The sequence below is a fragment of the Aspergillus piperis genome (genome assembly GCF_003184755.1).
Source record: "Aspergillus piperis CBS 112811 unplaced genomic scaffold BO85scaffold_12, whole genome shotgun sequence".
Classification (NCBI taxonomy): domain Eukaryota; kingdom Fungi; phylum Ascomycota; class Eurotiomycetes; order Eurotiales; family Aspergillaceae; genus Aspergillus; species Aspergillus piperis.
In genome coordinates this window covers 840,867-853,311 of record NW_020291602.1, presented here as the reverse complement: position 1 = coordinate 853,311, position 12,445 = coordinate 840,867, and the positions used below count along the sequence as shown (strand labels likewise).

The 12,445-nt window shown below is 48.6% G+C and overlaps 3 protein-coding genes across 3 annotated transcripts; 1 reads left to right on the top strand and 2 right to left on the bottom strand.

Annotated features, from left to right (window-relative positions):
* Window positions 1-286: 286 nt before the first annotated feature.
* BO85DRAFT_374638 (putative Hsp70 chaperone) lies at window positions 287-4,095 on the top strand (the record flags this gene model as incomplete). Its single annotated transcript, XM_025656138.1, has 9 exons — window positions 287-329; window positions 384-434; window positions 491-617; window positions 665-830; window positions 907-1,614; window positions 1,674-2,154; window positions 2,205-2,469; window positions 3,161-3,641; window positions 3,748-4,095. The coding sequence occupies 9 exons, from the start codon at window positions 287-289 to the stop codon at window positions 4,093-4,095; spliced, it is 2,670 nt and encodes an 889-aa protein (XP_025514534.1).
* Window positions 4,096-4,200: 105 nt separating this feature from the next.
* On the bottom strand, window positions 4,201-5,559 carry BO85DRAFT_55178 (uncharacterized protein). The gene is made up of 2 exons (XM_025665478.1): window positions 5,421-5,559; window positions 4,201-5,252 (listed from the first exon to the last, which is right to left on the bottom strand). The coding sequence occupies exons 1-2, from the start codon at window positions 5,542-5,544 to the stop codon at window positions 4,306-4,308; spliced, it is 1,071 nt and encodes a 356-aa protein (XP_025514533.1). The 5' UTR covers window positions 5,545-5,559; the 3' UTR covers window positions 4,201-4,305.
* A 1,219-nt stretch (window positions 5,560-6,778) lies between these two features.
* Window positions 6,779-9,814, bottom strand: BO85DRAFT_374870 (Zn(II)2Cys6 transcription factor; the record flags this gene model as incomplete). The annotated part of the gene is made up of 8 exons (XM_025656143.1): window positions 6,779-7,097; window positions 7,173-7,630; window positions 7,683-8,236; window positions 8,285-8,566; window positions 8,635-8,976; window positions 9,037-9,561; window positions 9,621-9,665; window positions 9,760-9,814. The coding sequence occupies 8 exons, from the start codon at window positions 9,812-9,814 to the stop codon at window positions 6,779-6,781; spliced, it is 2,580 nt and encodes an 859-aa protein (XP_025514532.1).
* Between the last annotated feature and the right edge of the window lie 2,631 nt (window positions 9,815-12,445).

The following is a 12,445-nucleotide window of genomic DNA, read 5'->3' as shown; positions in this document are numbered from 1 at the left end:
CCAAGTTTAGCTCAGCCGAGAACGCGCCAAAACCGGCAGTCCTCGAAGAAGCGGATTGGGTGAGAAATGAAGGGGCAAAAAAAAAAAAAAAAAAAAAAAAAATCGAGGAAGGAAGGAAAAATTGCAAAGTGGGTTTCTTTTTTTTTCATCCAAATTTTAACCGCTCCCACTCCAGCGCCTGGGGCAAAATTTATTTAGTCTTCCTCTCCTCCAACAATCGTCCTGCCTTTTGGCATCATCTCAATTTTTCTATCCTATCTCTCTTGAGACATACACATTTGTCAAAATGGCCGACGAAGTTTACGAAGGTGCCATCGGCATTGATCTTGGTGAGCCATTTCCCTACCGTGTTGTCCCAAGTAATGACTGACGAGATACTTCAGGAACCACCTACTCTTGTGTGGCCAACTACGAGGGTACCAATGTTGAGATCAGTATGTCGTTACCTGTGTCCTCTAGATACGGCGCTGGTGAGCTTATAAACATGCAGTTGCCAACGAGCAGGGTAGCTACACTACCCCATCCTTCGTTTCTTTCACCGACAAGGAGCGCTTGATCGGTGAGGCCGCGAAGAACCAGGCCGCTATGAACCCTACGAACACCATCTTCGACATCAAGTAAGCAGCTTTTCGCTGGACATATGTTCACTATTAATCAAATACAGGCGTCTTATCGGTCGGCGGTTCGAGGACCCCATTGTCAAGAAGGATGTTGAGTCCTGGCCCTTCAAGGTTGTTGATCAGGGTGGAAACCCTGTGGTTGAGGTCGAGTATCTCGGCGAAACCAAGACTTTCAGTCCCCAAGAAATCTCTTCTATGGTTTTGATGAAGGTAACATTCCTTTTCATCCCAATTACGCGGGATTGCTTGCTACATTCCCTCTTGCGATACTGACAGATCACTCTAGATGAAAGAGGTTGCCGAAACCAAGCTCGGAAAGAAGGTCGAGAAGGCAGTCATTACCGTGCCCGCTTATTTCAACGACAACCAGCGCCAGGCTACTAAGGATGCTGGTGCCATTGCTGGTCTGAACGTGCTCCGTATCATCAACGAGCCCACTGCAGCAGCGATTGCCTATGGCCTCGGCTCCGGCAAGTCTGACAAGGAGCGTAACGTTCTCATCTACGATCTTGGTGGTGGTACTTTCGATGTGTCTCTCCTTAACATCCAGGGTGGTGTCTTCACTGTCAAGGCTACTGCTGGAGATACCCACCTTGGTGGTCAAGACTTCGATACCAACCTCCTGGACCACTTCAAGAAGGAGTTCCAGCGCAAGACTGGCAAGGACCTCTCCGGTGACGCGAGAGCCCTCCGTCGTCTCAGAACCGCCTGCGAGCGTGCTAAGCGTACTTTGTCCAACGCTACCCAGACTACTGTGGAAATCGACTCTCTGTTCGATGGCGAGGACTTCAACTCTTCTATCACTCGTGCTCGTTTTGAAGACCTGAACGCTAAGTCTTTCTCGGGTACTCTCGAGCCTGTGCAGCAGGTTCTCAAGGACTCTGGCCTTGAGAAGAGCAAGGTCGATGAGATCGTCCTCGTTGGTGGTTCCACCCGTATCCCTCGTATCCAGAAGCTGCTTAGCGATTTCTTCGATGGCAAGAAGCTTGAGAAGGTAAGTGCTACTCTCGCCATCTGTCTAACGAGTCTTGTCCTAACGAATCTGAATTAAAGAGCATCAACCCCGATGAAGCCGTTGCCTATGGTGCCGCCGTCCAGGCCGGTATCTTGTCTGGAAAGGCTTCTTCGGCTGAAACCCAGGACCTCCTCCTGCTTGATGTCGTTCCCCTTTCTCTCGGTGTTGCTATGGAGGGTAACATCTTCGCTCCTGTTGTGGCCCGTGGTCAGACTGTCCCTACGATCAAGAAGCGCACTTTCACCACCGTTGTCGATAACCAGACAACCGTGCAGTTCCCCGTTTACCAGGGTGAGCGTACCAACTGCGCTGACAACACCTCTCTGGGAGAGTTCACCCTCGCTCCCATCCCCCCCATGAGGGCTGGAGAGGCCGCTCTCGAGGTCGTTTTCGAGGTTGATGTCAACGGTATCCTCAAGGTTACTGCTACCGAGAAGTCCTCCGGACGTAGTGCCAACATTACCATCTCCAATGCCGTCGGCAAGCTTTCCACCACTGAGATTGAGCAGATGATTGACGGTACGTTTGACGCAGTCAGAGATCTATGCAGACATACTGACATTTTCCAGACGCTGCGAAGTTCAAGTCTAGCGATGAGGCTTTCACCAAGAAGTTCGAGTCTCGCCAACAGCTCGAGTCCTACATCTCGCGTGTTGAGGAGATTGTTTCCGACCCCACCATGTCGCTGAAGCTGAAGCGTGGCAACAAGGAGAAGATCGAATCGGCACTCAGCGATGCCATGGCTCAGCTTGAGATCGAAGACTCGACTCCTGAAGATCTCAAGAAGAAGGAGCTTGCTCTCAAGAGACTCATCACCAAGGCCATGGCCACTCGGTAAACAAATCTCTGCGATCCTATCATGCTCTAGGTGCGGCACTATACAATTGCCCTTGCCTCTATCATTCACCCTTCAGTCCCACCATCCAACCTGCGCAAAGTGACCGATTTCTTTGCTTCACCTTAGATTGGAGACCTTAACGTCGTCTACGGAATTTCCTTTTAGATGAGGCGTGTTTATTCATGACCGGGTACAAAATTGCAAAAGTAATTTACGAAAATTTTATATATGAACTTTTTTATCATCTTATTGCTCTTTTTACGTATGATTGCACGAGCACTTTGCCAAACCAAAGTGTATTGCCTCTATAGACATTGCCTCTGTATCTCCCGCACCACCGTTAGACTTTGAATACGGCGACTTGTTAGAATTGCCATTTGAAACTGCCTTCCCTAACCATTTTGTAGGTTGTCATAGCTGCCATGGCGAGCTGCTTGTGTTCTAAATGAACTAATCATGTAATCTACTACGCGGAGACATCGGTGGCTCGCTTGGAGACGCGTGATCAGGAAGTGGCTCTGTTCCCTTTGCCTCGGCAGTGTATCTTACCAAATCCTACCAACCTCGTCTATAACTATTCTTGCGCGCAGTTTGCTTCGAGCAACTGTACCCTGCGTGATTTCTTATTACTGATAAGCATACAGGACCCGTACCCAACAAAGTCGGGCATCTGAATAGCAGAAGAAGAGCGAAAATGCAACGCCGTGCGGCAGTTACCGGCCTCAGTTATATGCGTCGCTGCTCAGCGTCTATTGGATTGCGTTATAACTTAATTTCTGAGCATCAAATTCGGCCTTGGACTCAGCATAAGGTAGCACTTGCGTCTGACAAAAGGAGCTTTTCCAGTTCGCCTTTTTGGTGTAAAAAGAAGGACAAGACGAAAGCTACATCTGGTGCAGATTCTGGGAAGCCGCTGCCAAAAGTAGGCGCAAGTTCTGAAGACCCGCATGATTTTTCACAGCTGCATGATGGCATAGCGGCTGCCCTGTCTCGACTCAGAGACGAGCTCTCTAAGATGCGTGTGGGGGGGAGGTTTAACACCGCATCAATTGAGAGTCTTCGCGTGCAGCTGAACAAGAGCAGCAAGCAATCGATTAAGCTGGGCGACCTTGCCCAAGTTGTTCCTAAGGGTGGACGGATGGTGACTATCTTGGCCTCTGACGAAGATGTGAGTTACTGACTGGTGCCTTGAAATTGTCTCTACTATTGTGAAGCCGACAAATTTTCTCAATATTTCCAGAGTCTTGTTCTAACACAGACCGTCTTTGATATAGCATGTGAAGCCCATTCGATCGTCAATAATTTCCTCCAACTTGTCGTTAACTCCGCAAGCCGACCCTCACAATTCTCTTCAGCTCAACGTCACGATCCCCCCACCGACTAAAGAGTCCCGGGATCAAACGATCGCTCTGGCAAAGGCAGCAATGGAGAAATCTGCCGGTGCCGTCCGTGATTCACGCAGTGCTGTACATAAACGTCTTCAGGATTTGCAGAAAAAGAAGATTGCCAGGCCAGATGACGTTCGGAAGGCCCAAGAACAGATGGAAAAGCTTGCAGAGAAAGGTCAGAAGGAAGTGAAGGAACTGTTTGAGGCTACAAGGAAGGCTATGGAGCGGGCGTAATGAGGAAATACACTGCTGAAAGACCAGCTTTGAGTGAACTCAAATGGTGATATGAACACGAGTTCTGTAACTTATTTCAGAGAGTAATGTATTCTACAGTCACTTGCAAGGCATAAATGTAAACAATGACAAAGATAACAAGGGATCATGAAAAGTTGCAAAAGTATAGGTACATAGTAAGGATACTGACGGTATCAGAAAACAAGGTTCTCAGGCGCGTTTTGTCATGCGACTGGCGGCTAAAAGCGAGTCCAACTTCGCAATGAACGCAGAGGATTTGCCGACTGTGTGATACGTTGCATTGTTTCTGAGGTTTTCAGAGACACTGTCAACGATTGAGAGGTTGTCCCCCTGTTTGGCTTTAGACTTAGGATAATTGCCCTGAACAAGAAGTCCAAGAAGTGAGCCTTGGTCCTTGGTGCTGAGTGGACTGAAGTTGACATGACGTGGTTCCAGAAGATCGCCTTTTCGCTGGGACAACTTGTCTGCGCGTTCTTGCGATAGCTTGTTCGCTTCAGAGATGGCCTCAGCTTTTTCCTCTTCACTCGAAAAGCGGACAAATTTGCCCTGATAAAGTCGCTTGCCCAGCTCATTTGGAGGTACATAATCATTTGGGTAGCGATCGCCGAAAAGAGACAACTTCTCAACGACTCCGGCAGTATGAGCGTCAATGTCGGTGGGTAGAGATGGCCATGTTTCCTTCAGTGAAGCTAAGGAGATCGACTCGGGATTGTACTGGACAGGCTTGGGCTGCGCTTGTTCTGCGAGCTCTCGGAAGACAGCGTTGATCGAGGCTTCATGGAATGCTGCATTGGATATTGAATCTTCCTGGCCGGACCCCTCGGTGCGTCGAGGACGGCGTGCTCGCCCATCTTTAGCTTGAACCTTCTTCTTTGGTTCAGCTCTAGGGCCCCGAGAAGCAGTGGATCGGTTGCCTCGAGGATTGCGAGCCCTGGGATTCTTAAGAATGTTTGCTGGTTGGCCAGTGGCTTGAGAGGCGGCGAGAGATCTCGCATCTACTATCCGTCGGGGACGAGGTCGTTCATGGTTGACGCTCCGAATGTTCAGATTCGCCGGCGGAATGTTGTTTCTTCTGGTTTGCGCACTAGGACGTCCGGCGGCGGAAGAGGCTGCGGGACCCTCGGTTGCATTCGCATCTGCATTAGTTAGAAAGACGAGTGACTGTGGACTGAGATATGATAGTATGCCCGGACGATAACAACAACTGCCCAGGACAGAGACCAGTTGAGGGAGGGAGGGAAAGTAAGACGAGAGCAATGCAACTGTGAACTGGGCGGACGGAGACTATAGCGGAGCACACTTACTGGAGTGATTGTTGGAATCTTTTGCTTGTAAGTACGTGGCCGAAAACCGACGAAATGATGAAAAAGTCCCTTCTATTGCCCTGGCACGCCGAGGGCGTAGAAGCACGATCCGTTGTTGGAGCATCCTTGTTGATGAATATCTAAGGACTGGATAAGAGGGAGACTAAAAATGTTCGTTACCTCTAAATGCTACAAAGTCACGTGCTGAGCGACAGAAGCATACCCCAGACAAACACCCGTGGGAGCGGCAAGCCTCTCTAGTCATTACTCATTATTATCATCATAGCTTCGGTATCACGATCAAATATGTTGCGTCGCAAACCCACCGCTATAGCTATAACCTCCGAAGACCTTGCAACTTTTGAACAATCACGGCTCCGACAGCTCTCCAAAGAAACTCGTACCGAAGGCCATGCCAGCACTAGCTCCAATGTCAATCTTGACCCCAGCGATGAACTCAAGCCATTGCCAGGGGACAAGGCGAGAATAGTCCGCTCGCGTGAAGAGCGCATCGGCATCAATCGACGCAATTAACTCTCGAAGGGTTTGCCCAACACGTTGGCTTCTCCTGGCTACCAACTCATGCCTAGTATTTCCTTGGGCATCATCAGCACTTCCTAAGACCAAGAGAGCCCCGATTGGCAGTGAATATTTTGAATGTCCTACACACAGCAAGGTTTAGCCTTGTGCAGGTCAAATCCTCCTGCTACAAGTGCATATTCTACAGCAATAATATTACCCCACAACTTGCGCATAACATTTCTCAAGTCTATTCTCGACGGCGTGCTTGGTTTGTAATCTATACTGCGAATCTTACACTTTTTACTGTACCACGTCTCTGTTCCTGCCTGTCTCATAATTCCTTATGATTATAGTATCAACTGGGATCGTCGTAGAATGCAATTGTATAGAGGCCACTGCAAGTCGGTGGAGATTTATCTCGGTCGACTGAAGTGGCCCAACAGATAATGCCAGAGTGAATGAAAAACAATTTCACTGGGCGGACGCTCTGTTATGATGCGGAGTGATAGACCATATGCCATTACAGCGTTGATATGAAATAAGATCCTTACGTTACACGAGAAAGAGAGAGAGAAGCAGTAGCTCAAAACTTTGAGGGTTGTGTGGTACTCATTTGGATAAGCTATCATTTGTACATGGAAAGCATGTCTGCTTTGGGAGCAAAGTAACATGACCAGCATACCTACAGGAACCAGCTACCAAGAAGACATGCCAAGGTGTGAGAAGAGCGAATATCTCTGGCGGGCGCTATAAATCGCAGCAACCAAGAACTCTAGAAGTGACCCCTGCGTTTTGAAGACAGCCCCGAGTCTCCCAGCTGTGCTGAATAGAACGCGTTACCGCTGGCGCTTTGAAGTGCCTTCGGTTCCTAGGTCGACTGAATAATTCCACCGCCGTTTGAGACCGTTTGGATCGTACACACTAGCTACACTTTGTTGCCAATCTCGCGCCGTGAACAAAACTTGTTGCCCGGTGAATTGAGTTTGTGGCATGGGAGCTGGCGCGACCGGGGTAACCTTTGATTGCTGCTCATATTGTACGGGGAAATGGTCAGGTAAAGAAGGTTGAACAGCCTGGGCAGGATTGCTCAAAGCCATTGGTGGGGAGTTTGTTGTCACAGTGGGTGTACCAATAGAGAATGCCATATCCCATTGACTACACAGTTTGTAACAGTCAGCGGCCATTTCTCGGCGTTAAAATTTTCTTTTCTTTGGGAAAGGGGGTGCTTACTTGATAATGCGAGTAGGATCCCAGCTATTTTCATCAACCAAAGGCGCATTCATTCCGTGGGCGGAAATCGATTGGGAGGGGATTAATCCCAAGGGCTGTAGCTGAGAGGAATCGGACTTTGAATCTTCAGTACCAGCTGATATTGGAGGAGTTACAGGATAAGCTGCATAACCCACTCTACTTTGAACGCCAGGTACTTGACTGATTTGAGAAGCGTAATGTGAATCTATTGGCGGGCTTGGGTGATATGGCTCGGAGGGACTCCCATATGGGAAAGTTGGCTTCAAATCGAAAGGTCGGTTCACATCAGCTGAAAAGGCGAAGCGCAATGAATCGATTTGCGCTTGTAACTCTGGCATAGGCCAAGCAGAAGAACAACGCTCAAGTATTCGCATGTGTCGTGTGAAGTATTCCCGCGCGTCCGTATGAAAATTCGGATCTGGAGATGTTATGGCCACCTGTTGTAGCGTTAGCTGACCGTCAATACCATAAAAGGCCTAGAATCCTCACAAGGTGCAGCATTGTGCATGTCAAGATGGTATATATTGTGAAATTTATGCCCCTTTGCATGAAAAGCAGGCCAGACAGCCCAAAGCGGTTCAGAATGGCTTCTTGGAGCCTACAAAGGTATTTTGCCGAAGAGTAGCATAACGCCATATGCATCTTCCAACCTCCCCCTGCCGCAAAAGATTTGGAGGCTATTAATTGTGGACGGTGCAACAGGATAATCCCAAGATGACAGTGGGAGTGCATATTTCCGACAAAATGTGATGGAATCCATGGTGGTGAGCCATCGGGAGGATAGTTGACTTGTAGATCCGGTGGTAAACTCTGAAGCCAGTCGGTAAAGAGAGGGTTCTTTTCAACGAACTTAGGATTAGCCCCCCAATCTTTTTGTTTCTTTATCTTATGATATATGTCGGCAATGATGCGAATATGGCGTGCATTTCGGACGAAGTACGCATATTGCCTTGACCGATCCATTTCAAACTGATCAAGGCCTCTGATATCCAAAGTCGGACTCGTATTTACTGTCTCATGGTCCACACCGTAATCGGAACGCCCTGGGGATAGTCAGCCAGTATATATACTACGAGAATCAGAAGACATACCCTGCGGCGCCCCTATCATGACTTCGACAACCAAGAGGGCCTGCCAGACCCGTGTCTGCACCAAGCATTCTACTGGATTCAAGTCGCAAGACCTGCCTTCCGTGTGGAGATTGTTATGTTCATGGATATCCAGATCTTTCGCCATGGAGATGATTGTTTTGACAGTCTGCCAAGAACGGTAATAATAACCTTTCTTAGGTCGTGACTCTCGGGCCTTCAACAATAGAAGCAGAGCTTGTATCGTACTGAGGCGAGGTTCGTCCATAAAACTAGATTCGTGCCCTAACAAGATGATTCGCAGTCAGTATACGACGTGGTGTACAGGTGCGTGGGTATGTTTGTCGCCTCACTGTTTGCTAATGCGAGCCACTGTGCTCCTTGGGCCGGGTCGTCCGATAGCCTCCCTGCGCATGCAAATAGTGCCTCGAGTAGAAGCGGGGATATTGAGCTTCGTTCGTGTTGCCACTGATAGTACAGATGAGATCGATGGATGACAGGGACGTAAGGATGAATATCATCAAAATATATCTTGAAATAATTCATGACCTCGTCATCAGATGGCATAAGTTCGGGCGGGATGCGTATAGTGGCGCCAGCTCCGGTACTGAGAGGTGGTAACTTTTCGTCTACTTCATCCTGAGTCGGGATTTCTGGTTCAGCCCTTTCCCTTCGTTGCTGTCTGATGTACGGCGCTGAATCTATGTTAATACGTTCCGTCTGTAAGACACGTTACGAAGGCTAGAATAGCTCACCAATACCAGTCTCGTCTATCTTGAGCTCCCCTAAGACCTCGCTGAGGTTCTCTGCAGTGGACTGGTCGTGCTCACTGTATATATCACTTTCTGCGGTTCCCAGAGGCTGAGTTTGATCGCTGGAGAACATCTGTGACTGAGTGTACTGATGATGTGGCATGGCCACTTGGGGTGACCTCATGTCGTAGACATTTGGCTGGCCTGGAGTAGAATGCGCAAATTGCGGATAGATCCCGATGTTGTCATTATATGGGTGCATGCTACTCATTGAAGGTGGCCCGGAATCTCGATATGTTTGGGAGCTCGTATATGACGATAGTGAGGGTTCTGATGTGTTCGACGCGCCCAACGAGTCGACAGGATTGGTTTCAACGCTTTCCACTGCAGGATACTCGCCATCATGCCCAATTGTTGGAGGAACGCATACTAACTTCAAGCGTGTGCATGCCGAACAAGGCCACGTGTTTGTTGTAGCAGCATCACACTTGATCTTCCGTTTCCTGCAGCCATTGCAAGCTCGCATTACTGAAGATAGGCTCGTAATTAGACGCAACGAAGTCAAGTCCTCTATCGGTCAAACATACCTTTGAGCCTCTTATGCCTGTTATGTTCATCAACGAATACGTAGTCTGTATCAAAAGCGGTCAACATATAACTGAAGCAAGAAACGGCCAATTTATTCAAATGACAAATGGTAACTACCGGGGGGGGAGGGGGTCTTACTTTTCTGGCCTTCCCTGGGTGGGCCTGTCGGGGGTGTGAATGTGAATCCTTGCATCTTTGCAGGGACAGCGACACAAGCTATGAGGCAGCGCAGAAAAAAGTGGACCGGACCAGCATGCAACAATCTTCAGGTCCTGTGGAGAAAAAAAGTTGAGGCAAAGGAAAGTATCCGCAGGACCTGCCTTATGCGGACGGAACCAATGTAGAATGTATTTTGAACCTTTCACTGTCGACTTAATGGGCGCTAGTGGGGTCTTCACACTATTGTAGCTTTAATCCCACACTTGCGCAATGGATCCCCCTCCTGTTCTGAGTAGGGAGAGGAGATGGGAAGGAGGTGTAACGAGTTGCGACCGAGAAGAACGATGCGGTAAGGAAGGAATATCTATCGTCAACCGCGGGAACAAGACAGCGTCATCCGGCGATAAAAGAGTGTGACCTGTGGTCTCTGTACTATGGTCTCCTGCATCGATCTGATCAGTTTTCGGGTCATTGATAGGTGCCATAAAGACGGCGCAGCTATGGGTGTAGCGGAATTTTGAACCCTAGGAGTACTGGCGCGACTGACAGTTTCACGAAAGGTAAGCTTCAAGAAGGTCGAGTTTGCTGCGATTATATATTACATGATGTCAGTTGTAAACGATGACGGAAGTGAGGACAAATGAAAGGTAGGGTAACAGTGAGAATCCGGGATAGGGACGGAGAAAAGACTGTCATTGAGGGCATAACTCGAGAGGGGAGGGAATAAGAAGATGGCTTCCTGCATACGCCGGAAATCCAAGAGCGGCCAACATTGAGATATGGGAAGAGATCCACACGATATATTGGTGAAAGGAACGTTAAGCAAGCGGGGGAGTTGTTGATACCTGATATGTTGAGTTGAACGACTTTCATCCAGTCTGCATCGTAGACCAGTAACTTCAGTATGGAAATCTCGCCATTGACTTTGCACTATGGAGGAAGATAAAGTCGATTGGCGCATCACACTCGGAGGCGAAAGTCACTATCTGCATGAACCGGGAATCGTATGGAGACGGCTAGAGGATCAAAACGCCGGGCCTGGGGATGATGGGTAATTGCAAGAGCAGTACGGAGTAGCGGCTTGGAATAGCAGAGAGGCAAGAAGATAAGAGCATCAGGGGAATCGAAAGCCCACCGATACAATCAATGATTTTCCCGGATGGAAATAGGATCTCCGTATAGGAATAGGGAGGTTACGCCGGGAAGTTGATGCGGTCTCCTTAGCTAAGTCATCACTCTTTGCCGCCTCATTCTCCTGGTACGTAGTTGAACCGTAGATAATTGCAGGCAGTGTGGTTCGTAGTAGTGCACGGAGATCCAAGCGATCAGTCAATAATAAAGAGACGAGTGTGCGGAGACCCGACAACAGGGGTGGGTAAACACGCTCGATACCCTGAGGAGGAGTAGAAGCGGGCGCGTGGTGGAAGGATCTTTGGCCTGGCCTAGGTAATAGGTATGCACCACTTTCTGAGGATCGTCTCGGAAGTTTGAGGGGCCTCTGGAACTAAAACCAACCTTTCCCCCCCGGTCACTCCCAGTGGCGCCCAAAGTAGTGTGTCTTCATATAGGCCTCATGGCCGTCGGTTTAATGGGACCGCGGTCCCCCCTCGTCCCCTCCACGGGAAGGACGATCCCTAGTTAAAATCGGGTTTTAAAAGGATCTTGATCTTCTTGGCCTTGAAAATAGTGCCCCGAACTACGGATTGCGACGTACAGCTATTGATTTTCATTAGAGGGGGGGAGAATTTCCCTTCCCTTTTCCCTTTTTCTTGTTTTCTTTTCTTTTTCTTTCTTCTTCTGCGCGTATTGTGTGATTTCAGTATTCATTTTGGTGCTTCGGTATAAAGGTGTACTACTAGACTTTCCCCGCTCATGCGTACTTAATTAATACACGATCCACGCCCTCGTGCGCGCTATCTAGTCCACCGTATCCAGTACCCATGTAGCTACTCTGTAGTAAATGAATAGTACCAGTTAAATAGACTAGACTAGTACTAGCAGCACCCTCCATTATGGAAAATGACTTTCAATTACCTGTGTGTACAAGATGCCTTGGTCGTAATGTGACACTGACCCTTCCCCCCCCCCCCCCCCGGGACCTTCTCCTTGCCATTCCCTTCAGCTGACGCCAATGTCAACATTTCAAGGACTCCAAAGCGTCTTGATTGTTCCCCTTAACAAAATTATTGACTCCCAAGGCTCCCAAGGCTGAATCAATGGGTAGGGTATCACCAGAAAGCTTTCCGGTCCTGCTTGTCTGAGTGGTAAGCTTACTGTTTTACTGTTTCCCTTGTGCACGGATAATGGTTACGGTACTGTTCGAATTAGTACCTGCTATGACACAAGCTACGTATGAACTATGGAGGACCTTTGCGGAAGTAATTTGCCTGGGGCCCATCAGTTATTATTATCAAGCAACATAAGAAAAAGATAACTATCCCCCAAGTAAACCAATCAATTAGATAGCAGTGATGCGTCATTCTTTAAACCAACCCCTCCCCACTCATCCTCCTCCTCGTCGCTCGCTCAGGAAACACAACAGCTCGCTAGGGCGGGGACTTCTTGGTCCTTTGTATGCGACTCGTAATCGCTGCTGCTGACTTGAAAATTGTTACACTCACTGGATCTAGAACCTTGATCACCTATCGGTAGCTGCCTAGACACA

Bases quoted from the DNA above. Each gene is read 5' to 3' on its own strand.
- BO85DRAFT_55178 (XM_025665478.1), bottom strand. From the start codon at position 5,544: ATGCTCCAACAACGGATCGTGCTTCTACGCCCTCGGCGTGCCAGGGCA. The intron at 5,253-5,420 runs GTAAGTGTGCTC...TAACTAATGCAG, and splicing joins AGATTCCAACAATCACTCCA to ATGCGAATGCAACCGAGGGT.